The sequence below is a fragment of the Misgurnus anguillicaudatus genome, chromosome 20, assembly GCF_027580225.2.
Source record: "Misgurnus anguillicaudatus chromosome 20, ASM2758022v2, whole genome shotgun sequence".
Taxonomy (NCBI): Eukaryota; Metazoa; Chordata; class Actinopteri; order Cypriniformes; family Cobitidae; genus Misgurnus; species Misgurnus anguillicaudatus.
In genome coordinates, this window is record NC_073356.2 from 22,806,095 (window position 1) to 22,834,034 (window position 27,940).

Consider the following 27,940-nt stretch of genomic DNA (forward strand, 5'->3'; position numbering starts at 1 on the left):
TGGTTTGATGTTGATGATTTGATGCTTGAGCTTTAATACTTTGTGAAACACTGTCTTAAAACTTAAAAATAGTCAAAAGTATTAAACCCAGAACCTAATGAAGCTTTTAATGAGTTGGTTTAAACATACAGACTAACCATCGCCCCTTTATTAGTGTTTGCATAAATATCACCTGTTCCTCTTACGATTTCAAGCCGCGCTGCGCAGACCGTCCGAATATGTCATCACAGTACCGCGAGTACGAATCGAAAGCACAACTTTTCCATCGCTTTCGCGTTACTGCGATGTCATACCAAGCACGGTCTGCGCAGCGACGCACAAAGCCGCACACAGCTTCTGTTTTGCACTGCCTCGTTCTCTCTCCTTTGTCCTTATAAGGAAGTGGAGCAGTTGGTGGAGTTTGGGCGGAAACGGCGCGCGGTGACAGCTGGGAACTTCAACACACTCATACAGGAAGACAACGCAGATAACACACCCATACAACATCAAAGACTACACAGGACAATAATAACATTTCTGAGACGGTAAGACAAAAACGCTCACGTTTGCCAAATGCTTTGCATGTCTTATTAAATTTCTGTGTGAAACGATTTGCCGGCGGAAATCTGTTTATGACTGACAGTGCGCTTCAGCGGTGCAAAATCATGACAGCTGAAACGGACATCTGTCGTTCAAAAAGACCTGGTTTTATGTTTTTTAATAACAAAATGGGTTTTTATTATGCGTTTCTATGTAGGCCGATCATGGTAAAGCGTCAGCTGGTAAAGTTCCTGATCTTGCAGAGCTCAGCGCAGATGAATGCACCGAAATCTTAACGCAAGCTCGCTACGCTATTTCCGTATATTGTTCATATGTCTCGAGTGCCTAGACTATTTATTCAAATCACTGCAACGCATACAATCTTTAGGCGTTTTGCATTATATACCCTTGGAATCCTATTAACGATGGCCAATGACTTGATTGCATGGCAGGAAAGCCAGTCGGCTGTTGGTTGTATGTCTATGTAAATGTGGCACATCTCACCTTGCGCTTGAGAATGGATGTGACTTGGCCTAGTTACTTGTCTTGATGCATAAGTGACCTGTTTTATGTACAAAAACGTACTAGACACGCATATGCTTGATGTTTTAACATTGCTTTCGGACTTTTAATGAAGCTGGCCTACCTTTTTTGTTATCTTGTGTTTTATTTTTTTTAGTGTGTGCAAGATTGTAGATGTGATGGGTTTGTATCACAGAAACTTACATCCATCATACAAGAACATTTACAGACCAAATATAATTCATTCTCCATGTAAACATCACTTAACCATAATTAATAAATTAAATGACTTCCTGTGCTATAAATGTTTAGCTCTATTTGAACATTGGAACGAACTTTGGAATGGCTCGAATGGCCAATCAGAATCTTGCATTTTAGAAAACCGTGAGATAGATAATATTACCATCTTCTCAGTTTATTTCCTGGAAAGGCTATCGAGAACAAGGAGCTAGTTAAAATCGAGAGGCAGCCTTACTCTAAAATAGTCAAATGACTCTAATTTGAATGTGAATATTTTACTTAAAATGCGAGGGGAGAGTAGCAGAGAGAGAAATTTGACTAGTTTTACTTGACTTGAACAGAATTAATGCTGCTTTACTTGAACAATTATGACTAGTAGTTTTAAATCTCTTGGTTTGTTCTCCAAAGCTGAATGTTTTTTTGATAGTAGTCCTATGTGCCTATACTTGAAAAAATGCTTTGTTGCTTCCACTCGCCTGAGCATTCAGAAACAACACCTGCTAGTGATGGTGAGTTAGAAAGGAATCTTGTATGTTTATCATTATTAGTATAATAGTTATTATTGTATTAAATTGCAAATACAATTCAGGTGTTGACTTTGTTTTTCCAGTTTGTCTTCTGTATTGTTTTCTCTGTACAGCTGCTATTCAATGCATCAGGCATTTATTAAACTAATAGTATGCTTTTAATAGTTTAGTGCTAAGGCGTCTTGGGAAATGTGTCATTTCAAAAGGAGTCGCAAATAAGTTTTCCTTGGGGAATTGCTGTAAGCTCTAATTGGAAGCAGTGCACACCTGTGCTTACCACCAGAGTCATTCGGGTGAAAGGGAGTCCATCAGATTCACATATCAGGTTTCTGTTATGCAATTTTACCTGTTTAGTGTGCGTGTGCGACTGTGTGTACATGCAGGCAGTAAAATGTGAGATTATTGACTTGCAGGGCAAAGCTGCCTAGCACAGGCAAATAAGGGCTACTTCCTTTTATTTGTGTATTGAGTACATTTGTATATCGAAAAGAAAGGCCCTAATGTGTGTACATTTCAATCCAGATGCATTATGTTGCGTAGGATGCGGACACGACAAGGGTGTTGTTTTCTGTATCTTTGTGGAATTTGGTATTTTTTCCTGCACATGTTTTCAACATGTCATGGCACGTCCTATTGTTGTTGAACTATTCAAGTTAACTCCCTCTTTCTCTCTCACTGATCAGGCATGGCAGAATTGGCGGGTCTAGTACAGCGTCTCGAGGTGGCCGTGGGCCGCCTGGAGTCCATGTCCAGCTGTAGTGGTGGTGGAGGAGGCCCTGCTGCTGGATCTGGAGGTAATTACTTGTTAAAAATTATCACACCAAGATGCAAAGTCTTAGTCATATATGCACTGTATGCAAAAAAATAAAATATGAACACATTTAAATCCATTTGGACCACTAGCTTAAGGGTTTGTTTTACATTCAGCTGTCCTGGATGCCCACAGGCTACTGCTGGAAAACCACATTGTTATGTCATAGGGAAATCAAGTACGCTTGTGTATAAAACTGTGTGTGGTGAATTTACGTATTAAAGGATTAGTCAATTTTCTTAAAAAAATCCAGATAATTTACTCACCACCATGTCATCCAATATGTTGGTGTCTTTCTTTCTTTGTTCAGTCGAAAAATAATTTTTGAGGAAAACATATCAGGATTTTTCTCATTTTAATGGTCTTTAATGGACCCCAACACTTAACAGTTTTAATGCAGTTTAATATTGCAGTTTCAAAGGACGCTAAACAATCTCAAACGAGGCATAAGGGTCTTATCTAGCGAAACGATTGTCATTTTTGGCAAGAAAATGAAAAAATATGCACTTTTAAACCACAACTTCACGTCTTCCCCTGTGACGCGCCAGCGTGAGCTCGCGTAATACATTACGTCATCCGTGACCTCTTGACATGTCGAAACTACGCCCCAGTGTTTACAAGTGTGGAGAAAGAGGACCGTTCCGACGTTGTTGTATGTGGAATGATACTAAGTAATGTCTTTGTGTCAGTTTATTGTTTAAAATGGTTCGCAAATGTGCGTTTCATATATGTAACACGTGACCTTTCTACTTCATTACGTGAGATCGCGCTGGCTCGTCACACAGCTGGAGGAAGAAGACAAGTTGTTGATTAAAAGTGCATATTTTTTATTTTTCTTGCCAAAAATGACAACGGTTTGGCTAGATAAGACCCTTATGCCTCGTTTGGGATCGTTTAGAGTCCGTTGAAACTGCAATATTAAACTGCATTAAAAGTGTTGGGGTCCATTAAAGTCCATTAAAATGAGATAAATCCTGGAATGTTTTCCTCAAAAAACATAATTTCTTCTTGACTGAACAAAGACATCAACATTTTGGATGACATGGTGGTGAGTGGGTTATCTGGATTTTTTTAAAAGAAAACGAACTAATCCTTTAAATAAAGCTGGTCGAGATCAAAATATATTTTGTATTCACAGCGGTGGCAGCGTATGTTGAAGCCTTTGACAACTTGATCTCTGGCCCTGTGGCACAGTACATTGCCCTCAGTCAAAAGATAGGGGGTGACGTCCAAAAGCATGTAAGAAACGCTGTCATTTTATTTCCTGATCTCTGGTGTACATTGATAAAGACTCCAGTGTGATGCTTTTTTCATGTTTTTCATCCTTTGTTCGGTCTCAAAGGCGGAGATGATGAAGCAGGCGTTCTCCTGTCAAAGACAGCTTTTGGTCACTGCCTCCTCTTCTCAAAAACCTTCTGATGTAAGTGTCCTTTCGCTATATTAGTCACTCATAGTTGTAGTGCTAGAATAATGCATTTTTTTACTATTAACCTCAATACTCAAAAATTTATCTTTTTTTTTCCTGCATCTTGCTTGTAGTCTGTCCTGACCTCTATGCTGGAACCTGTATCTAAAGTAATCCAGGAGGTGCAGTCATTTAGAGAGAAGAGCCGTTCCTCACCTTTCTTCAACCACCTCTCTGCAGTCAGCGAGAGCGTCCCTGCCCTCGGCTGGGTCGCCATGGTGAGAAGACATGGACATGGTGTCCGAAATAGCTACTTATTCTCTTAAATAGTGCACTATATGAGGGCACAGCAATTTTTTGTGTTTTTTCCGAAATGGTAGTGGATATTATCGAGTGCACTTACTCAATCCCATAGTCTGGCACAGCCTGTGCCGAGTGCATTAGTTGTTACATATTGTTTCTCGTAATTGAAACACTATAAAAGTATGACAGTTTACTTGGACAAATCAACGTCCTCATTCTTAAGTTTACAAGTTTCCTGCCGTGTCTGAGTTTCGCGGACTTATTTATACTGGAAAGAGAAGTAACCATGTTTCTCTTTTGAAATGCTTTAGGCACCAAAGCCAGGCCCCTATGTGAAGGAGATGCAGGACGCTGCCATGTTCTACACAAACCGTGTGCTCAAGGATTACAAGGAGAAGTATGTATCAGCCGTGTAAGTAACTTGAATATGCACTGTAAAATGTCATATATTGGTCATTTTATCTGTTGCCTTGTTTGATTTTGCAGAGATAAAACTCATGTGGATTGGGTGAGTGCTTACCTGTCTGTTTGGACCGAGCTGCAGGCTTACATCAAGCAGCACCACACCACTGGACTGAGCTGGAGCAAGACCGTAAGCCATGTTATGATGATCATTTTATCCCTTGTAATTCTGTCAGTAAGGCTTGGAAAAGATACAAATTGTCTGTTTGGTTTCACAGGGTCCGGTTGCCTCCGCCTCCGGCGCAGCACCCAGGGGAGGAGCTCCAGCCCCACCTCCCCCAGGCCCTCCTCCACCCCCAATGGACTTGTCATCAGGTGGAGGCTCAGGGGCACCCGGTCACAATGCTCTCTTTGCCTCCATCAACAAGGGAGCTGATATTACCAAAGGTACCTAATTTGACAGTATCAAACATGGGTGTGTTTTTGCTCTGGGGGCACCACAAAACATTCAGGTCATTTTTTTAAGGCATGATTACTGAAATATTAAATGGTTATTTAGGCTGATTGGAAATGATGCTAGTTTTCCACTTGATGTGCTTTAATGGGAGCGTCAGTGTTTATATAAAGGTCACTGCAGGCTTCGGTGCAAAAATCAAATAAATCTATTATGAAGATAAACTGCTGAGAACTATAGACATGCCAATTCTCGCATTGAATGTACAGTTATACATTTTGGGTATGTCTTTATCCCCTCCTTTTTTACTTTTTAGGACTGAAGCATGTGTCTGATAACCAGAAGACCCATAAGAATCCTGCACTCAAAGCCCAAGCAGGTCCCGTGGCATCTGGACCCAAACCCTTCGTTGCTAACCCCTCAGTAAAAGCCAGTCCAGCCCGCACCTTGCCCCCTGTTCTGGAGCTGGATGGCAAGAAGTGGAAAGTGGTAAGTGAGTCTGTATGCCAGTCTGTGTATGCAGCAGAAATTATTTTTATATTTACATGTTTTTGTAAATGTTTGTTTGGGACTTCAAAAAGGGACACATTATGAATCCTTGTGTAAATGAAAACCCAGTGGCAGAAACACTAGCCAATAGACCAGCTTAATGTCTTGTGTTGCCTTCATTCCTTTCAGGAAAACCACGAAGGTGCCCATGGTCTTGTGATCAGTGACACGGAGCTGAAACAAGTGGTTTATGCCTATAAGTGCAACAACAGCACTTTACAAGTAAAGGGAAAGATCAACTCCATTACTCTAGGTATGTACACATCAACCATCAGTTCACTTACCCTTTGTGTCATATTCCTAAATAGATGCCACACTGGAGAATAAGCAGCATCATTCATAAAATATATAAGTCACAGTGGATTATACGTCGCGCTTATTTAGAAAATTACTTCACAAAATCCAAGCCGAAGAACAGACATTTAGTCTGGAAAGGCAAGTTATTCAACTAAACAATAGCAGACAGAACAGCAGGCTCTATAGATGTCGTACGTTAAAGTAATATTATCAGTTATTTAAACGATAATCCATAGCATACAGAACTTACCTGGAAGGTTGAATAGTCTAAATTAACCAAACAAGCCAACTAGCGTGAAGTTCGCAGACTCCTCATTCCACATTACAGAATCCATTGAATTACATAAATACAGAAGCAGCATATAGCGGACTCTCGCGGCTGTAGACGGTAATGTTGTCTCTTGCCTCATAAATGTAAGTCAGTATGAATAATTTTGACAAAGCGCACCTGACTATAAGACGCAGCACCAGCCAAGTTATGAAAAAAACGCGGCTTATAGACAACATTAAAAAAAATGTATTATTCAATTGACAAATTATAAAATCCGGGTGCATACAAACAAAAAAACATCACTTCTTAGACCACGGGTACTTTTTTGTCAGCCGAACCCACAAAATGATTTACTTGAAGTACCCCCTGAGACTTTAAGCAAATATTTCAGTAATGTTTAACTTCAAAAACTTTTTTTCATTCATTTTTATCAGTAGTATTATACATAGTTGTTATTATTGTCTGTTATTGGACCTTAATCTGATAATATTCTTTTATTGGTACATAGTAGGGGTGTCATGATTCTCCAAATCGTTGATTCGATTACATTTCAGATTCTAGGGCCACGATTCGATTCCATTCGATTCTCGATTTTTACATTTATTTTTGAAAGAAAAAACGAAATCGTGACACCCTTAAGCCCGATTTATAGTTGTGCGTAAGTTCTATCCGTAGCCTGTGCGTAGCCTGATGTGCACCAGCACCTCGCAAAAATTTTAACAGCGCATCAGTTCTACGCGGACAGCAAGCGCTGTGATTGTTCCACCAGAACCCCTCCCGTCAGGTAAAAAAACTGCATCATGGGTATTTCCGTTTGCGACGGTGAAAACTCAGTCCAGGATTTAACTCAAACTGCAACAAGTCACTGTTTATTGACCTTCATCATTTCTGGTCTTCTCAAATCATACACAACAAGTTGCTGTTTCTTCTTCGTTTGTGGGTTAACTTGCCAAGCTGCTTCTTCTCTGACGGTCGCGCTGCTACTGTGGTCACACGCGTGGATACTGCCTACTAGCGGTTTGCGCGTGTGTTTGCACGTCGACGCGGAGGGCGACGCAAAAGTATAAATGAAAACCGACGCGGCACCTACACCGTCGGGGCTACGCCATAGGACCTATGCACGACTATAACGAGCCCTTTAGTACATAAATAACATGTATGTTAATTTTGCATGAGTTCTCCGTTTTGTGATATATTGTAGTGTAATGGTCACATGACATGCAGATAAACAATTAAATATATATTTTTGTAAGTGTTTTATTTAGATTTTTTATTTTATAATAATTATTAATTTACATTTTAAGATTTAATTATAATTGATTATTTTTTCATCAACTCACAAACCCCCTGCAATTCCCCTGTGAACCACTAGGGGGTTCGCAAACCCCAGTTTGGGAAACACTGAGGCTTTGTTTACACCTTTTGGTTGATCGAATCACAAATTTGTGTGTGTGTTTAATTTTTTGTGTAACATAACAAAGAAGATTTTTTTAATGTCGTTTACTTTTATTGATTGGGAAAAGACACGTCGTTCTCAAAAAGAATAGTCATGCGGCATACGAATGCAAACAATTCATTTTAATATTAAATATTTTAAGTTTCTAAATGCTTTTTGGGACCTGTATAGGTATTAAAACGGTTTCATAATTTTCAATGGCTTCGTTGCAGATAACTGTAAGAAACTGGGTCTTGTGTTTGATGATGTGGTGGGTATTGTTGAGGTGATCAACTGTAAAGATGTGAAGGTCCAGGTGTGTATCTCTACGCTTTACAATTCTCAACAAAATGCTTTATGTGCTGTCTTGGCACTTGGCTTCTGTTTTGCACCTTCTTATTTGCTGAATCTCTGTTGTCTGTCCAGGTAATGGGTAAGGTGCCAACCATTTCCATCAACAAGACCGATGGCTGCCACGTTTACCTGAGTAAAGACTCGCTGTCATGCGAAATCATCAGCGCTAAGAGCTCCGAGATGAACGTCCTGGTGCCCAACAAAGATGGAGAATATGTAAGCGCACAAGGGATTTATACATGAAATATTATAAAGATTTGTCACAAGGATGATGGCACATTGCTTTTATGTTTTCTTTCCAGACTGAGATCCCAGTTCCTGAACAATTCAAAACTGTATGGGATGGTAGCAAGCTGGTCACCACGGCAACCGAGATCGCCGGATAAACCGTCAGCCTGCACGAGACCACCCCCATTGCAGTGTCCTACCTGACTGACCAAGAGCTTAAACTACAAAGTTGAATGAAATGCCAACGAGGTCCACACTCCTTTTAGCCAATCGCAGCGGAAATCTCCCATCAGCTACTGAAACGACTGCTTGCTTACCAGAAGCACTTGCTCAGCCAGTGGCAGGACTTTATTCTGTTCCATTCCAATTGATAAAACACAGCACTTGAAATCGTTTGCCAACAGTTAAGGTGTTTTTCGTTTTTTTTTAACATATAGCTATGCTGAAAAAACAACAACATGAATAGCCAAAATAAAGAAGCAGGTCGTTTTATCTTTTTGTTGTATTTCTATCTTATTTTTCCATTTGATTTTTACGGTCAAGGGCAGGGTCGGGGGCGGTCACAGCAGTTTCTGTTTGACATATGCAATTTAGACCTGAAGCACACACATGTCCCTCTTCAGATGACCACTTACTAAGACATTTACTGTAACTTTATTCATTTTTCTAGGAGTAACTATACTAAAGATTTGTGTCAAATCTTCGAGAGCTAATTGGCGATGAAAACGAGTTACGTGCAGGATCACAGATCATTTCAATCATGACGTTAAAACTGAATGATGTTTAGAAAAATAGTGACTATAGAAATACTCCTTTTTCTATTGCTTCATTTCGTTTTGTATTCCAGACACATGGCTCATTCCTTGTAGTAAAAAATGTAGTTAAAACATTCCATAGTTCATAATGGAGGGGTGTAGAAAGCTTATTAATGCTTTTTGTTGGCACAAACTGGAGAAAGATACAGGTAAAGCATAATGTTTTGATGCTTGTGGTACTGTCAATGTTGAATTTAAGGGTTGTCTCGTCTGATACTGATAAGACTATCTGCTGTAATAACTTGTACAGATATTGGCTTTATACGACTTGTGTCCACCTCTTGATCTCACCACATGCTTTAACTAGTTTATCTTTTGATTTAAACCTCTTAATCATTTCCTTTCATAATTTTAAGATCATGAGTATGGAATTTGTTTTGTATCGGTTGTCTTTTTCTCCTATTTGGCCAAGTTAAATTTTCATGAGTACAGGAGAACAAACAATAAAGTTGTTGCAATAAATAACATCTGTTCTTGAGTCTTTGATGTGTCTTAATTTATAGGTAACATTTTACAATAATGTTATAATAGTAAATGCATTAACTAACATGAACAAACAATATAGTTTTTCAGCATATATTCATTATTAGTTGTAAATACAGTTATTTATGTTAGTTCATGGTGCATTAAGTAATGTTATACCACAGGGCTGTTGAATTGGCTGAGAAATGTTCCATGGGTGTTGATTATTTTTCAATAAACGCACACTTAACTTGTCAAATGTCTTAAAAATAGGCACCAGAGCGATGTTTGTGGTTCATATAAGAGGAATAAAGGACTCCAGTCCTTTGAATTATTTGACAATAATGCACACTCACGGTGTAACGGCACGACGCACATTACCACCTTGGGTGTGCATTATTTTCTTATAATTCAATGGTCCGTTGTCAATTATTCCTTCCATATTTTATATTTTTCAAGTACGACAAACATGGGCAAGTAATAATGCTACATCATTATTTTTGTTCTATTATCATCACATACACCATTTTTAATATTAAAGGTGCAGTGTGTAATTTTTAAAAGGATCTCTTGACAGAAATGCAAAATGATATACAAAACTGTATAATCAGGGGTGTATAATGACTTTTTATGATGAACCGTTATGTTTTTATTACCTTAGAATGAGACGTTTTTATCTACATACACCGAAGTCGCCATTTTGTGCCGCCATGTTTCTACAAAAGCCCTTAACGTCTCCGTCGATTATATTTTTTGGTGGTGGCTACCATAGCTTCTCTATGCATTTTAAAAGCGAGAGAAGAGCAGTGGACTGAGCCGTTGGTTGCAATTTGCAACCTCACCACTAGATGGCGTTAAAATTTACACACTGCACTTTTAAGTCCTACTCTAAAAAATGTGTCAATTCACAGCATTTTCTTTGGTTGTGTGCATGAATAATCCCTTGCTATTTATTATATGTGCAAAACAAAAAAGTATTTTTATATGAAAAATGTATTTTCACACGCTTCAGTAAAATAAGAATAACTTTTGAATTCGACATGCTAAAGAGTTCATTCTTTTTTTCGATGTTTACTGTCTGCTGCTGGTAACAACCAGAACTGTCTGCAGTCTGCTAGAGCACACAGAACCAGAGTTATTCACTTTCAAAGACAGTGTTTACAACATAAAAAAAGAAAATTTGGTGTTTCATCATATGAAAAACAACATAAATAACAAAATTTGTCACAAACAGCTTTTATGTAACTTCAAAGGGTTTTCTGTAAAATGATATAAAGATATTGCTTTTATTCCACTGTATGTGGTTATGGGGACACTTCAAATATTTTAGGCGGAAATTGAATACAAAAAGGGTATTATTTCTCCCTTGAGTTGGAATATAATAACGTTTGCATAGATTATGATAGAGAAAAAATGAATTCATTTTTCCTCTGTAAGCTGACAACTGCTGGAATCAAACAAAACTGTCTGAAGGTTTCCCAGAATTTAGGAAATAAACATCAAAACGCCTATTTATTTTTGTGTTTATTAGAGGACTGACAACACACAATGTACAACATAGTTTAGCACTTTCAACAGTGTTTTATATAATTTCAAAGGGTTTCCTGCACAAGGATACCAAACTTTTGTATGTACACCTCTGCATGTGGGTATGGAAAGCTTTTGAAATTGGGAAGGCCAAATCCAGGCGGAAGTGTAATACAACGCTTGATTTTATCAATGTATTAGTAAATGCTGAAATGAACAAACTAAAATTAATAAAAGCTATAGAAATATTGTTCATTGTTAGTTCGTGTTAACTAATGCATTAACTGTTACCAAATGCAATGTTATCTTATCTTAAGTGTTTTATAGTCTTTTTTAGGCTTTATTGTCTTCAAACTGTATAGAAAATGAAAAGCAAGCAAGCTTGTGTTATATTTTAAAAGACATATGATGACATCCACTGTTAGCTAAATTTAAAACATTGATTTGTGATCAACACTTTAGCATGAGTTTATGAAATACAGTTTAAAAATCAATCATTCACATTACAGTCTTGCAATGTAATAATCCTTACTTTTTCAGTCCACGGTGATGAAATTATGTTTGAAAGCATTTAATAATCTTTTGCACATAACTAGTCTTACATTGGTGCTTGTGAATAAATAAAATAAAGATCATGAGGTTCATTAGAATCAAATTTTATTGATCAGCGAATGTGAAATAAAAACTAAATTACAATAAGTATAATGTTTTCATTTAAGTAAATGTGGAATTTGTTCGGAAGAAATTTTGTAAAATTAGATCAGTGCAATAAAACAAGCAGGACGACTGGCCGGAATACGAGACAATATATAAAATTCAGAAACAGTAGTTAGGAACATGCTACAGTCAGCAGATGCATGTAAACGTAAGCTCTCATTGGACACTGTGTCACCCCGCTTAGCGTAGATAAGGAAGTAAATTTTGGTTAAACCATTCGTCTGTGAACTGCAAGTGATCTCCATCAGTGGAAAGGAACACAAGCTTTCCTGCTTTATCCATCACTGCTAATCCCAGACGATCCTGACAAAAAGTAAAACACATAAATCATCAACCCTTACAGTATATGCACCCTTATTTAAACTAGTCAAACAAATAAGCAGTATTTTTTTATTTTGTAGGTTGGTGAGTTATACACTTAATAATGTATAATATAGAAGTGGGTAACACTTTATAATAAGGTTGTATTTGTTAACATTAGTAAATGCATTGGCTTACATGAACTTATTCTCAAATAACAATAGTTTTTTTTAGCATTTAATAATCCTTGTTAAAGTTAGTTCATGCAAATTGTTAATGTTTGCAAATGTTCATTTTGACAGTTGCAAGTTTTGATTAAAAAAATTATTTATAAATGCTGAAATTAACTTAAACTAAGATTACTAAATGCTGTAGATGTATCGTTCATTGTTAGTTCATGTTAGCAAATGCATAAGTTATTGTTAAAGGGATAATTCACCAAAAAATTTTAATTCTGTAATTATTTACTCACTCTCAAGTTGTTCCATACTTTTATTAAGTGTTTGTAACTAAACAGATCCAGGGGACCATAGTCCCTTTCACACATACAGTCTTTACTGGTAAATTGCCGTTAACAGGTCATGTGTTAACAGAACCTTTCTGGTAAATTAGTGCTGTCAATTTACCAGTAAGAGAGGTTGTAAGATTACCAGTAACTTACCGGCAAGCGCTATGCGTGAACAAAAAATATAGATTACCGGCATTTAGAACGGACGATGTCAGACCGCACTGACAGCTTCGGGCCAATCATAACGTTTTGATACAGATGATGCGTTTACCCACGCACTGTTTACGGACGTTTCCACACACACGCTTTTTAAAAGTCAAGCACACATGAAGTTAACGTCCACATTTCTTCACTTAAGTTGTTTAAAACAGCTCACCATCTGTTTGCCAAATTGCCGACGACCTCAGCACCCCCTTTGTGAAGCCTAATGTGCAAACAGTACTGTTGTTTAAGATGCAGTTTCGTTGCCTAATGCAATGTTGTTTGGTCACGAGCAGCTTCGCAACTGTCTGCGTTTGCCACAAATGTGAAAACAACAAAATACGTACCATCGATATTAAGGATGTGAATTGTTTACAACAAATACAACACTGAGTTCACCAGCCGCACGCCACAGGTAACTTCCGATTTCTCACCTAGTTTACCTGTATTTTGATACTGATGTGTGAATGATGTCTTACTGGTAAAAAGACGGAACGTCACTGCGTGTGTGAACAGCACATTTTTGTATTTACTGGTAAATTCATGTTAATTTACCGAAATTACTGTGTGAAAAAGGCTATTGACTTTCATAGTATTACTTTTTTCCTACTATGGAAGTCAGTGGTGGCCCAAATCTCCTTGGCTACATTTTTTAAAAATCTTAATTTGTGCTCAGCAGAACAAAGAAATGTATTCAGATTTCAAACAACTTGAAAGTGAGTAAATAATAACATAATTTTCGTTTTTGTGTGAACTGTCCCTTTAACAACTACAACCTTATTCTAAGTGTTAACAAAAGTTTAAATGAAAACAAAAACATTTCATATTAAAAAGATGCGTCACTGGTATTGATATGAATGGGGGAGATCGCTCTTGTCCCGCCTACCAGTAAAAAGAGCCAATCGGAATCCTCTGGGAGAGGGACTTTGCACATGCACAGAATCGACAGGTCTTGTTTGTCTTGTTCTTACAAGATCTGGAGACATTGCAAAAATGGTGGCAGAGTGACGCAACTTCCTTATAAGTACTTTGATGAAAATTAGTGCAATAGACTCTTCTTGGTAGCTAAAAGCAGTGTCACATTAGCCAGAATGTCCAATAAAAGAACAAGGAAGGTGAAAACACTTTGTATGATTATAAAGGACATGGTAAAATTTGGTGCAGATTTTTTGGTTGCATAAATTTATTGTAACAAAAAAAAACTTTACCTCTTTATATATGGGGCTTTCCTGTAGTGTTTCCATCTCTTGAGCTTGACCAAGTTTATAGAAGCCAAACCACTAACGAAGAAATTTTGTTAGCAAATGTGCAATTTTATTCTAATTTAGAAAGAAAAGATTTAATAAACACTACTAATATAACACATCATACCTCAGAATCCACAGGATCCACCATAGTGTCCCGCAGGAACTTAACCATGACAAACTTATTCAGAGACATCAGATTCTTCTTGTAGGTCTCATTCACCCCCTAAAAGAATTAATATTAGTTCAGACAAAAAATACAACAATTTTCCAATAAAAATGTCAGATCACTTACCCTGCTCCTGGTTAATGTCGGCAAGGAATAGGCTGTATTTTTTATACAAGTCATCATTAAGGGGATCATGCCAGTATTGTGCCTGCACCAAGCTAAAATGAAATGATACATTCAATGTTATTGACTGGTAGCTTGCATCACTTCAACTTAACTTACGATGAAAGTATGAATAAGATTGTTAAGATTGTCCAGGCACGCACTGTTTCTGAACTAGATCTGTGTATGCGCCCGAGTTGAGTTCCTTGCGAATCCAGTCACAGATAAGAGAACTCTCACCAGGGCATCGTGGAAGACCATATACCCCTTGAAAGCAAAAAAGAGGAACAGCAAACAAGAGTTAAAATTACAGTAATAAGTACCTGGGTGATTCTCACGAACCCATTGAAACACCACGGCACTAATGATTTTAGCTTTAAAATGTGTAATATAGTAACATTAAAAAGCATCAGAATTAACACAATACTGTGTTTTTACTTGCACAATGTGTGATTTCAACATAAGAATTTATAATTGTAAATTTTATCTCATTTTCTGCTGAAATTCTCATTACCGAAATGTGTCCGGCTGTGTTTGAACATGCGTTATGTTGTAATTTAATCAAATTAACACCAAAATATTAAGAAAAAAATAAATGGATGTTTTGCTAGACTACTTTAGATGACAGAAAAAATATTTACTGAATATTCATGTATAATAACAATGAAGAAAAATTTGGAAAATGATGTGTCCATGCCTGATGTTCTCATCCTCCGCAACACTTTTTGAGAACAGTTTAAGCACACATACAGAATTTTAATAAAGTTTGATTTTGAGTGACCAAGCACATGGACCAGTTACTTCAAGATGGCTACCAGGTAAGATCATTTTTTTACAGTTAATTTGAAATATTGTCTTGTCAGAATGCTTACACGACATTTTGATTATCATTACCGCAACAGATGCTTATTAAATGTTAATTTAATTAATAGAAGCATAATACTTTGATTTTAAATGCATGTGCGGAATCTCCAAATTATGTTCTTTCAGGTTTGTCATGTCATTTTGAAAATATGTCAGTGTTGATGTTTTCTGACTGTTGCGATAATGAGATTTTTTAGGACTAATTTTTTAAATTATGTTACAAAAAGTGTTAAATGATAAGTAAAAGTTTTATATGAATGTTCCCATTTACTCCAGACTTTGTTTTTCAATGTCTGGTGGGAAAAAAAGTAAATTTAAGCAATTTTTACATTTTCATGCTTGACATTTTTAAAACCAAGTTTTCGTGAGAATCACCCACCTCTAGTAAGCCATGATTGGTTGGCCATGACAATGAGTATTATATGCAGTAATAGGTTGTGACCAATGTTACATAATAATAACAACGTAATAAACTTAAGTAATGTTAGTTCTGTATCAAAACAATTTAAAAATGTGATTCTGAGACATCAATAAGAGAGACTCATATTACCTTGATGCTGCCCACCGACCGAGATGAGGTTCTTCATTGGTGGATATGGGCAGCGCTGTGCAACAGCTCGCCTTATGAAATATTAACCCATTAAAAAACAGAAAGGTACAATGACATGATATGATTTACAATAAATTATTACTCGCAAAAACTGTGACCCCTGGGAAAAGCCCATTGCGTTGTAGCCTTCCTTCAGTTTTGGGTCTTGGGCTAACTGATTACATACAAATGACACCTGCGCATTAACATCCATGAAGAAGCCATTTTCAGTGTCCTGTAAAGAAAGCAACCAAAATTAAACAGTTTGATTTGAAATGACATCAACACAAAATGGCCATTTCGTAAGTGTTTGTACCTGTACGACAGAGCTGCCGATCATTAGGGACAGCACATAAATCCCTGGCACTTCTTTTTCCACCATCTTCTTTATTGCACCCATGCTGAGTGGATTGCAGCAACTGTCCCCTGCAAAAACATACACGGTGACAATTAAATGCTTGTACACTCAATACTCAATTGAATTGTTTCTTCTAATGTGGAAAACATTTTATGGGCATTGCTCAAAATTACTGAGATTATTAAATTATTCAGGTTGTTATTCACCAGCAGACTGATTAGTCATGCCTAAACTTCATTTAAAAGTCTGTCCCCCATGCCATGCCATATAACCAGAGGGGTGGTGTCGTTAGATGCCCACGAGGACCCAAACAGCAACAGCAGACATCCAGAAACAAAGATAAGCCGTGACTCAGTTGATGTACCCATATTTGCTGCGAAACAAGAATGCACTTAACGTAAATACAGAATTTATATCCTTTACGGAAGTGAATAAGTGAAGTGAGTCACCCGCTGTGTTTCATGCGCCACCCACTAAAAAGTCAAATGCAGTTTCATATGATTAAAAACAGATTAACACTAATTTAGCTGCGGTGACGTGATATGTTGTCAAGAAAAGCTACGTAGCATTCAATGCAGACAGGAACTGTGCGCTAACGTGGACTACTTCATTTACTTTTACAGTTATACAGCGAGAAATCTTTGTTATATATAGCTAAGCTGTAGTTATACACGTATGAAAGATATTGTAAAATAAGGCTGTGCACTTACTGTGATAACTTTCTTGTACTACGATCACATGATGACATAAAGGAAACAGTGGGCGTGTTTGAGTTCGTGCGGCGCTGCGCAAACGTATCGGTTGATGACATAGACATACCGTGAGAGCGATTCGAAGGCACACTTTTAAATCGCTCTCGCGTTATATTGATGTCATACGCGGATTGATCTGCGCAGCGCCGCATGAAGTCGGAACACATCGCGGATCTTCTTCAAACCAGGAAGTGTCAAGAAATCATGTGACCAGGCAACGTTTCTGCCAAAACAATGAATGTATGTGGCGCGACAACATAAATGTTTACCGGTGTGAATAGTTTGTTATTTTAAAATATATATGTTTTAATAGAAAAATAAGTTTGGTGACAATATGGGGTGTATGGGCCAGGAAAAGCGTCATCTTTCTGATTTACCGGATGCTCCGGATTTTTGTTCAAGATGGTTTGGATGTTTAAAGAAGTAATCCATTCTCACCCAAAATTCAGCTACATAAGGTACGTGACTAAAGAATGTAACGTATATGCGAGTTTATCCATAACATATCGTATTAAGCATGTTGAAAAATAAATCTAATGTTTATAATATTGTAAAAATATTGTTTATTGCTGTCATAGCTCATGTTAGCTCATGTAGATAATAGTAAACCCTTATTGTAAAGTAATACCAAAAAGTCACCTGTCATGATGATTTTTAAACATGCATGATGATGCTGGCTGTTGTGGTGGCAGATGTTTCAACTACTTGTCAGCTGATCCGCTCCATAAACACTTGTAATATCTGTCAGCAGAAATCTGATCATATAGGGTTAACTTGCAGTCATGAGTGTCCAAGCTTATGTTCTGCTCTAAAGATAATGGAAATTTAAAACCAGATTTGTCAATTTGCAGCAGGGGCGTAGCCAGTAATGGGCCAGGGCGGCACTGGCCCGCCCACATAACTCCCTGGCCCGCCCAGGGAAGTTTAATCAAAATACATTTTTTGTTTATTTTTATTATTCAAATGTATTTAAGAAAATATATTAATATAATCCTGATTTATTGTTGACCGGTGTGTGTATAATTTGCTTTCTAAATAAAATGGAGTTGTTAAAGCAAGTTGTAGGAAGCCTCCGGAACGTAATTGGTTGCAAGGGGTTCTGACAGGTAGACTCTGTGGGGAGCGACGGGCTCTGGCAGCCAGCCAGCTAACTTTGCTAACTGCTTTTTTAGCTAATATTAAAATTGCCACAATAATGGCTAAAGTTTCTTTAATGTGTTATTTAAAAAAGCAAGAGTTGAGGAAGACGATACGCCACTGCCTCCATCTACCGAGTCCTACCAGCTCAGTTCTTCAGACTCATCAACCCACAAGGCGGCTAGTCAGGCGCGCTGGTGGCGCCGGTTGCCGCTTGCTTCCTGGCGGCAGTTCCAGTGCGCTCTCCCGGTCAGCCTGACACAGGTTGACCCGGCGATCTAACGGCAATTGACGAACCACGTACAACCCATGAGTACTACTCGCCTCAAAAACCTGTGCCTTTTGTTTTTTGAAAAATAACTCTGTGACTCTTTGGACTATAATGAGATCATTTCTGTTTTCAACATTAAACCGTCTTGTTTTGTAAAATGAAAACAACAAAGGTAAGCCTGTTGTTTAACTCATTTCCTTAATTTTTGCTCGGGAAGTGATTTAACTAAGTGGTGTGTTGTGTATAGATGTATGCCTTATAGGTTAAGTTACATTGTTTAATTTAAACGAGTTGCTATTTTTTGGCACAAAAGCTTAATTTCCACCAGGCTGATTGGACTGTATATGGTTGATTTAATATAAATTAGGCAGTGTGTTGTTATTTATTTCAAACCGTGCTCTGCTGAGAGTTTTCATTATTTCAATTTCCTTTTACTTTTAGCCTACTTTATTTCAGGTGAACTGTTTTTGCACTACTGACTAGCCTAAATAAGACTGCCTGGCCTGGTTTGTCTAGCCTTTATTGAGCTATGTGTTGGTTGAACATGTTTAGACAGTGTTTTATTATTGCCTTCGCCGAAAATTGCAAAGGAAAGATGTCACTATTTTTGCAGATTGTCTATTCTTTTTTTCTACTCTAAGGTTTAATTATTATTTAAGTCATTTTATTCTAGGATAAACTATTGGCCCACTCACTTTTGTCCCGGCCCGCCCAAAATACAATTTCTGCCTACGCCCCTGATTTGCAGTCTCCGTACACTCACACATCCTTATCACTGCTCTACAAGACTTCATGCTGTCTATCTGAGTGAGTATTTGTTATTAATTTAGAAAAAAAATACATATCAGACTTTACTATCAATATGACTGGAGTCTAATAGATCTTGTAGTCAATGTTGTGTCAAACATGTGTTTTAGATCAATTGCATTATCTGCCTTGTTTATGTCACAGGTTCTGTGGATGCTACGCTTGGTGTATATTTAACTGTTTGTGATCATGGCTCTACCAAACGGTTACTCCGTTAATACAACTTCAGATGACCAAGACAGCGACACGGCACCACTTCTTAAAAAAGAAGTTGAAGAAATCACAGTTGGTCTTTAGTCTTACACATTCCATCTTTTATGTGGTAAACATATACAATATATGAATTTGTCATTACTAAATGTTGTTAAATGTGTTGCAGTTCCTCCCAAATGTTGCTCGGTACGATGCAATCTGGCTGTTATGATGTTCTTTGGCTTTGCTGTGGTCTATGGCCTGCGTGTAAATCTCAGTGTTGCTATGGTTGCCATGGTTAACAACACCGGTAACCAGTCGATTCAAAGCAATATTTCGAATGAATGTCCGGTACCCAATAATTCAATAGACAACAGCAGCCAGAGTTCAGTTCAGCCAGATGGGGTAAGAAATATAATTGACATACATTCTTTCCTGGTTATTCCATGGAATATTCTTCTTTTATAATCAAAATTATCTTCCCAGTTTCCAAGATACGCATGGAGTTCCACGACACAGGGAATGCTGCTAAGTGCTTTCTTTTTTGGATATCTGTTTACTCAAATCCCGGGAGGGTACCTGTCGGGACGCTTCGGAGGAAGCATCTTTCTTGGAGGAGGTGTACTTGGAACAGCAGTCCTTACTCTTCTGACACCACTGTCAGCACAGCTCGGAGCCAACTGGCTGTTTGCCTTACGCTTCTTGGAAGGCTTTGGGGAGGTTAGGGAACATTTGTAATTTTAAAACAAAAATGTTTTACCAGATTCTTGAAGTATTTAAGCAAACATCAAGTTCTTTGTATGTGCAGGGTGTGACTTTCCCTGCCATGATGGCTATGTGGGCCCGTTGGGCTCCCCCATTGGAAAGATCTCGTCTGATGACCTTCTCTGGTGCTGGATCAAGCTTTGGTGCCTTTGTATCTCTTCCTCTCACTGGCTTCATCTGCCATAATCTGGGATGGCCAGCAGTCTTCTACTTCTGTGGTGAGCTCCTGCTAAACACTCAAGACCATTGCATTGAATACTGCAACACGTATTAAAGGGCTTATATTATGCAAAATCCACTTTTACAATGTGTTTGGACATAATGTGTGTTTGTAAACACAACCACCCTACGATGGAAAAAATCCACCTGCTGCTTTTTTTTAATCCCCATTAGATCAAAGCAGTCTCATTAGACATGCCGTTTTGATTCTCTTTTCAATATGAGGTCACATTGATAAAGCCCCGCACCCTAACAGTCCTGCATTACCGTAGTTTCCACCCTCAGTGAGTTGTACTTTGTCCACTAGATACTATTTTCTCAGACTGTATTAATCAGATCTATTTGAACTGAAAGCACCCACTGTCTATTTGTAAGGAAGTGAGGAGTTGAAACTAACCTGAAACTTCACAGACACATTCTGGTACTGATGGTCGTTTTCGAAGCACTGCTTCATGAGGCTTCGAAACATTTACGAATCTTTTGTTTCGAATCAGTGGTTCAGAGCGTGTTTCAAACTGGCCCAAGTCACGTGATTTTAGCGAACGAGGCTTCATTACGTCATAACTGTTTCGAAACGTTTCGAAAATCCGATGGTTCACCACTAGGGGGAGTTGATCACATGACCAGTGTCTAATATGTTTCGGTGAACTCTGGTCAGTTTTATTATAAAAGTTCATAAAACATTCATCCTTCTGACTAATAACACTGCCATTTTGTCTATTTTTTGTTTATAGACAGATTTAATGACAAAAATGTGCATAATTAAAAGGGTACTTAGTTTTAATGATTTGTTTGCCCTAAATAAAGCTAAAAACACATAATACACTTTTAACTATGTCTTAATTAAGTAAAATAATTTTTAAAACATATTTTAACAAAAATCTTGCTATTATTTTGTAAAAAAAAGTTTCAAATGTTTGGCCATATCTGCTTTTACTCTATTTTGACCAGCAGGGGTCGCCAGCGTGTGTGGTGTTTCAAACTGCTTCGAAAAACTGAATCAATTTTCGAAGCTATTGGTTCAATTGATTCGAAGCTTCGAAAAGCTTCGTTTCTCCCATCACTACATTGTGGGCACATCAGAGACTTATATTACATCTTGTTAAAATGTCATAATAGGTGCCCTTTAAAGGCGGGGTCCATGATCTCTGAAAGCCAATGTTGATATTTGACATCACCTAAACAACACGCCCCTACCCCAGTAGAATCTGGACCTTCTTTTGATAGACCCGCCCCATACATACGCAACCCAGGCAACGATGTCAGTAGACAAGCCCCTTACTGCTGATTGGCTACAAGTGTGTCTTGGTACTCGGCCCAACTCTCTTTTCCAAAGTGTTTTTCAAAAATTGTGCACCGTGCCTTTAATATATATATACATGTAATTTCTCACTTTCGTGCTTGTGTTGTTGTTTACCACCAGGTGGTGCTGGTTGCCTTTGGGCACTGTTTTGGTTTATCCTGGTGTCAGATGAACCCAGATCTCACCCAAGAATTAGTGACCAAGAGAAAAATTACATAGTTACCTCAATAGGTCCACAGGTATGAACAAAGTTATGTTTTGAGTTTATGCATTAAGTGTAACCTGTATCTAATTTATTTATACATTTGATCAGGCATCACAGGATTTGTGATCAGGCTTTTATATATTGTTGTGTATATTTGTTTTTGTTCTAGGGGACAGCACATGGTTGGTCAGTGCCTTTACGATCAATGGTCTTCTCTGTTCCTCTTTGGGCCATTATCATTTCACAGATGTGTTCAAACTGGTCTTATTACACACTGCTCACTTCACTTCCTATTTACATGGACACTGTGCTCCACTTTAATATACAGCAGGTGAGATAAATCTGTGTAATCAGTGAGAATATTTATTCTGGGTTTACATATGTGCAAATCAGAGGTCAAATCTATCTTTTTTGGATAAAAACATCTGCCAAATGCATAAATATAAATGTATTTCGTTCTGTTTGTTATTCAGAATTCGTTTCTCTCTGCTCTGCCCTATCTGGGTGGCTGGGTGTTCTCAGTGAGTTCAGGTGTGCTGGCAGACTCCATTCTGGAGAGGAAGGCCATGAGTGTCACAGCTGTCCGAAAAATCTTCACTTTCATCGGTATGTGATTTGTGAGCTTTGACTGTCCTTGCTGATTTGCTGCTGAGTCATTCAGTTACTTTCTGTATACTTCATGAGGAACCTGGGGTCGGATTCATAAAAATGTTCTTAAAATAAAAAATGAGAAGTTTGGAGGAATGTTTTTTTAAGTGCAATTCTCGAAAACATATATTTTTTAAAGAATATAATGATAGGCTTTGACATGTATATATCTATACTGTTCATGAGGAAACAATAAACTTGTATACATTAACCTTTGTTTAAGCACCTCATGATCATATAAACATGTGATTATGTAAATGACTTTCACATGCTATATAGAAGATTAGATTATTGATTATTTGCTAATAATTTAAAGGACAAGTTCTGTATTTTACACTTAAAGCCCTGTTTTCAGATTGTTTATGATGAAATAGAACGGTTTTGACTGAAATTTTGGACCGAGAATTTTGGGGTGCTTGTTGTTTCACCTCCCACCTCTACAATGGCTGCATAGGTGCACTGGAACAATCCCTCCCAAAATGCATTAAACTTTCGTTTACAAAGATGTGAAACTCACCGAGTGGTCAGGGGTGTTCACTGAAATGCTCACACAAAAATCGCTGCAAAAGATGCTTTCCAACAGGTGTTTTACCATTCATTGTAAACTTGTGGACCTATTTTTTCAAACGCGTCACACCCGTACATTCTTCTGCTGAGAGCTTGAATAATAGACACTCCAGCCCAGTTGGTGGCGGTAATCCGCCTTTGCCAATTGCAAGAATACAAACAAGGTTCCCGGCGCGGAGTAATACCGTACATCACTACACATCTAATACAAGTCAATGAAGTTGGACAAACACTACAATGAAACCTGTTGGAATGCGTCTTTTGCAGCGATTTTTGTGTGAGCATATCAGTGAACACCCCTGACCACTCGGTGAGTTTCACGTCTTTGTAAACGAAAGTTTAATGCATTTTAGGAAGGATTGTTCCTGTGCACCTATACAGCCATTATAGAGGTGGGAGGTGATACAAGAAACACCCGAAAATTCTTGGGCCAGCATCATATGTCCAAATTTCAGTCAAAACTGTTCTATTTCATCATAAACAATCTGAAAACAGGCTTTTAGTGTAAAATACTGAACTTGTCCTTTAATAGCAAATTTAATATGTAGTACATTTTTTGCCAGTAAAAAGAACTTATTATGAGTAAGAGTAGATAGTAATGTCAGGCAGTTTCACTAGATCATTATTATATATATAAAAATCTTTGAAGAGAAAACTTAATAAACTTATAAAACATCTTGTGAGATTTGAGACATCTGTAAGGTTATCCTTACTTCAAAAATATTTATAAACATTTTATTGAAAGGGGACATACCATGAAAATTTGACTTTTCATGTTTAAGTGCTTTAATTGTGTCCCCAGTGCTTTTATGAACCTAAAAATGTGAATTAGATCAACCCAGTAAGTAACTTAGTTTTAGTAAACCATTCTCTGCAAGAATGTGAAAAATAAGTCATTGAAATTTGGCTCCCCTGGTGATGTCAGAAGGGGATAATACCGCCCCACAAAACTGCCAATTGGTACAGAGATCAACTCATTTGAATGTTAAAGGACACACCCAAAAGTCTCACATTTTTGCTCACAGCTACAAAGTCACAATTTTAACATGCTATAATAAATGATCTATATGATATTTTGAGCTAAAACTTCACTTATGTACTCTGGGAACACCAAAGATTTATTTGACATGTTTAAAAAGTCTTATGAAATGTCCCCTAAAGTCAAAAGAGCAATCCCTGTTTTCAGGCACCATAACAAGACAAAAGTGTCATTCAGTTATATGGTGGCTACAATGTTTACTATATTTCTAAAAACATAGATATCTGATATTTTAATATAAATGAATTTACTGTCTTAAACAAAATTTTTTTTTAATGTTTTTCTGCTTAAAATGAATAGATGCATCAGGGTACGTGCTGCTGTAAACTGTAATAGAGATTATTAGTGATTTTATTACTTGACTTTGTCTTTGGACTGTAGGTCTGTTTCTGCCCGCTGTTTTTCTGGTTGCTGTGGGCTTCTCAGGCTGTAGTGGCGCTCTGGCCGTGACTTTTCTCACTGTGTCCAGTGCGTTTGGAGGTTTCAGTGCTGCTGGAGTCTTCATTAACCAGATTGATATTGCTCCACGGTATAAACCCAATGCTTTTTGACTAAGTTGTATCAGTCTACACAATCAGTAATCTTTGCAGGCCCTACTTTTGTTGCATGATTCATACTGTATAACCCTATATGCCAGTATACAGGGAGTGCAGAATTATTAGGCAAGTAGTATTTTTGAGGATTACCTTTGTTATTGTACAACTACAGTGCTCCTGGTCAACTCAAAATGTTAACAAACCCTCAAACCTGAACATTTAAGTAGTAAAAGTAAAATTTTGGCTTTATTAAGAGAATATTTCTATGTACATCATTATTAGGCAACTATTAGTGTGCAGAATTATTAGGCAACTAAATGAAAAACAAAGATTTTACCATCTCACTTGTTTTTTCACCTGTTAATAGAGTGAGAGTGGTAAGCAAGCTCTACATTTGCAAAGAGAATTAATAAAACAATAAAAAATGGAACGATGTGTGGACTCGGTGACCAATGTAGCCACCCTTCTTTTCGATAACAGTCACAAGCCTTCCATTCACGGATTCAGTCAGTTTCTTGATCTGGTCTGAACCAACATTTTATGCAGCCACAACCACAGCCTCCCAGACACTGTTCAGAGAGGTGTACTGTTTACCTTCACTGAAAATATCCTGCTTAAAAAGGGATGAAAAGGTCTCAATAGGGTTTAAGTCAGGTGAAGAAGGGGGCCATGTCATTAGTTTTTCACCTTTAAGGCCTTTACTGGCCAGCCATGCAGTGGAGTACTTGTGATGTATGTGATGGAGCGTTGTCTTACAAAATAATCAGTCTTCTTGAAAGATGCAAACTTTTTCCTGTACCACTGCTTTAAGAAAGTGTCTTCTACATTACAGGCAGGCAGGCACAGACAGGTATTATTAAACATGAGCTTGTTGGACCTTTTTGGGTTGAAAATGGAAATAAAAAACAACTCTCAGTCCTACTGTCAATTTTTAGAAGACACTTTCTTCAAGCAGTGGTACAGGAAGAAATCTGCATCTTTCAATAAGACTTTTTAATGCAAGACAACGCTTCAGCACATGCATCAAAGTACTCAACTGAGTGGCTGGTCAGTAAAGGCCTTAAAGGTGAAAAACTAATGACATGGCCCCCTTCTTTACCTGACTTAAACCCTATTGGGACCTTTTCATCCCTTTTTGGGCAGGACATTTACAGTGAAGGTAAACCGTACACCTCTCTGAACAGTGTCTGGGAGGCTGTGGTTGCGTCTGCACAAAATGTTGGTTCAGACCACATCAAGAAACTGACTGAATCCGTGAATGGAAGGCTTGTGACTGTTATCGAAAAGAAGGGTGGCTATATTGGTCACTGAGTCTATATATTGTTTTATTTTTTATTGTTTTATTAATTTTTTTGTAAATGTAGAGTTTGTTTGTTATTCTCACTTTATTAACAGGTGAAAAAAACAAGTGAGATGTTAAAATCTTTGTTTTTCATTTAGTTGCCTAATAATTCTGCACACTAATAGTTGCCAAATAATGATGTACATAGAAATATTCTCTTAAGAAAGCCAAAATTTCACTTTTACTACTTAAATGTTCAGGTTTGAGGGTTTGTTAACATTTTGAATTGACCAAGAGCACTGTAGTTGTACAATAACAAAAGTAATCCTCAAAAATACAACTTGCCTAATAATTCTGCACTCCCTGTAAAGTGTTTTTGTTTGTCTTTTCTTTAGGTATGCGGGTATACTTCTGGGAATCACAAACACGTTTGGGACCGTCCCTGGTGTTGTTGCACCAATTGTAGTGGGGTACTTGACCACAGATGTGAGCTGTACTTTTACACTTTACAAAACATATTTTTCAGTAAGGGATCACTTTTAAGTCATGTTTACACTTTGTTCTCCTTCTTCTGTCAGAAACAGCACTTGGTTTTAGGGTGGAATCATGTGTTCTGGTTGTCTGGAGCAGTGAGTGCTTTTGGAGCAATCTTCTTTGTGATCTTTGGCACTGGAAAGATTCAAAGCTGGGCCGGGACAGATCAGGAGGCAGAGACAGATATATGCCGTTAAATGCAAAACATTCCTGATTTTATAAGAAATGTGATTTATTTTGAGTCACATACACGTAAAACTATACTGCACACACTTTTCAGGTTTTCTTCACTATATTTCACTCAGGGCTTTTAAATGACGGATTAAAGTGCTTTAAAGGGTGTTGTTCATTCTACTCATTGTTAAACACAAAAAAATCCAATGGAATTGACACCATATTAAACATTGTTTACATATATGCATTTGGCATTTAAAATGCTTCCAAACTTTTTGGGGTGGTTTCCCGGACATTAGCTTAAGCCAGGACAAAAAAACTTTACTTGTGTGCATTTTGAGGCAAAACGAAGGGCACTGATGTATTTTAAGATATGTCAGTACAAGTTGTTTTCAGTTTGGACAGTTCTTACATTTATTTTAGTCTAGGACTAGTCTAATCCCTGTCTGGGAAAACCGCCCCATAGTGCATTAGAAGCTATCCATTGTTTAATCGATATTTGTGTTTCTGAGTTTGAACCCATGACTTTTTGTGTTGGTAATGTAATGCTCTACCACTGAACTATACAGGGAGCACTGTATAGCACTGTTAAACCAAGGTTAAAATCATTTTCATGCTTTTACAATTTTGTCACAAATGTAGAACCGATTTTAAAGCATAACCATAATTTACTACATTGGGAAATACTATAATGAGCACTTTAATGAATATTTTTCTTTTGTTGCCGTTAAGTCCTCTGTAGTTTATGAATTTTAAATAATTATATTGCATTAATTGGGTTGGTAAATGAAGCTATGCGTGCTAGCTATTATTACATATTTTTTAATAGAATCTTTTTTTTTTAAGGTAAATTATTTCTCTGGTATAAAACAATAATATAAACTTGAAGGTTTATTTAATTTAAATATTTGAACGGTAACATGGTGTTATTAAACCAGTTTATTTATTTTTTTAAATTGTGTTTTCTTTGTAATGATTTGTAACCTAATTTTAATTTCAAACTTGCAAAGATGCCTCTGTAAAAGAATGACTTAAGGATTGTATTTTAGCAGATCAAATACCTTAAGAATGTTGTTGTTGTTTTTTAGGTACAATAGCCAGCACTTTTTAAATAACATGAATATCTCAAATATGCTTTAAATGCACAATCAATGCATTGTTAATTTTTAAAAATGTGTAATTGGTATTTGGTAACTGTAAAATAGAATTACAAGAAAATGTACGCCATCTTAATAATAAATGTTTTTATAAGCCTATGCAAAATCACCGTTTCATT

At 37.3% G+C, this 27,940-nt stretch overlaps 3 protein-coding genes across 4 annotated transcripts; 2 read left to right on the top strand and 1 right to left on the bottom strand.

Annotated features, from left to right (window-relative positions):
- The first annotated feature begins 368 nt into the window (after window positions 1–368).
- cap1 (CAP, adenylate cyclase-associated protein 1 (yeast)) lies at window positions 369–9,610 on the top strand. 2 transcript variants are annotated; one of them, XM_055220723.2, is made up of 13 exons: window positions 369–524; window positions 2,492–2,602; window positions 3,758–3,858; window positions 3,962–4,039; window positions 4,159–4,302; window positions 4,639–4,724; window positions 4,814–4,919; window positions 5,008–5,176; window positions 5,500–5,672; window positions 5,862–5,985; window positions 7,969–8,051; window positions 8,162–8,305; window positions 8,392–9,610. In XM_055220723.2, the coding sequence occupies exons 2-13, from the start codon at window positions 2,494–2,496 to the stop codon at window positions 8,473–8,475; spliced, it is 1,401 nt and encodes a 466-aa protein (XP_055076698.2). In that variant the 5' UTR covers window positions 369–524; window positions 2,492–2,493; the 3' UTR covers window positions 8,476–9,610. The 2 variants fall into 2 exon arrangements, with proteins under 2 accessions (XP_055076698.2, XP_055076697.2); XM_055220722.2 differs by lacking the exon at window positions 369–524 and adding an exon at window positions 1,504–1,790.
- Window positions 9,611–11,756: 2,146 nt separating this feature from the next.
- On the bottom strand, window positions 11,757–17,076 carry ppt1 (palmitoyl-protein thioesterase 1 (ceroid-lipofuscinosis, neuronal 1, infantile)). Its single transcript, XM_073858327.1, has 10 exons — window positions 16,944–17,076; window positions 16,480–16,606; window positions 16,192–16,294; window positions 15,983–16,110; window positions 15,837–15,907; window positions 14,587–14,689; window positions 14,390–14,478; window positions 14,219–14,319; window positions 14,056–14,127; window positions 11,757–12,141 (listed from the first exon to the last, which is right to left on the bottom strand). Exons 2-10 carry the CDS (start codon window positions 16,599–16,601, stop codon window positions 12,019–12,021), a joined length of 912 nt encoding a protein of 303 aa, XP_073714428.1. The 5' UTR covers window positions 16,602–16,606; window positions 16,944–17,076; the 3' UTR covers window positions 11,757–12,018.
- Window positions 17,077–17,182: 106 nt separating this feature from the next.
- On the top strand, window positions 17,183–27,927 carry LOC129455399 (sialin). Its single transcript, XM_073858326.1, has 12 exons — window positions 17,183–17,443; window positions 19,142–19,200; window positions 19,345–19,485; window positions 19,573–19,797; window positions 19,879–20,112; window positions 20,201–20,375; window positions 21,800–21,918; window positions 22,054–22,215; window positions 22,358–22,490; window positions 24,520–24,667; window positions 26,352–26,442; window positions 26,535–27,927. The coding sequence occupies exons 3-12, from the start codon at window positions 19,390–19,392 to the stop codon at window positions 26,685–26,687; spliced, it is 1,536 nt and encodes a 511-aa protein (XP_073714427.1). The 5' UTR covers window positions 17,183–17,443; window positions 19,142–19,200; window positions 19,345–19,389; the 3' UTR covers window positions 26,688–27,927.
- Window positions 27,928–27,940: the final 13 nt, after the last annotated feature.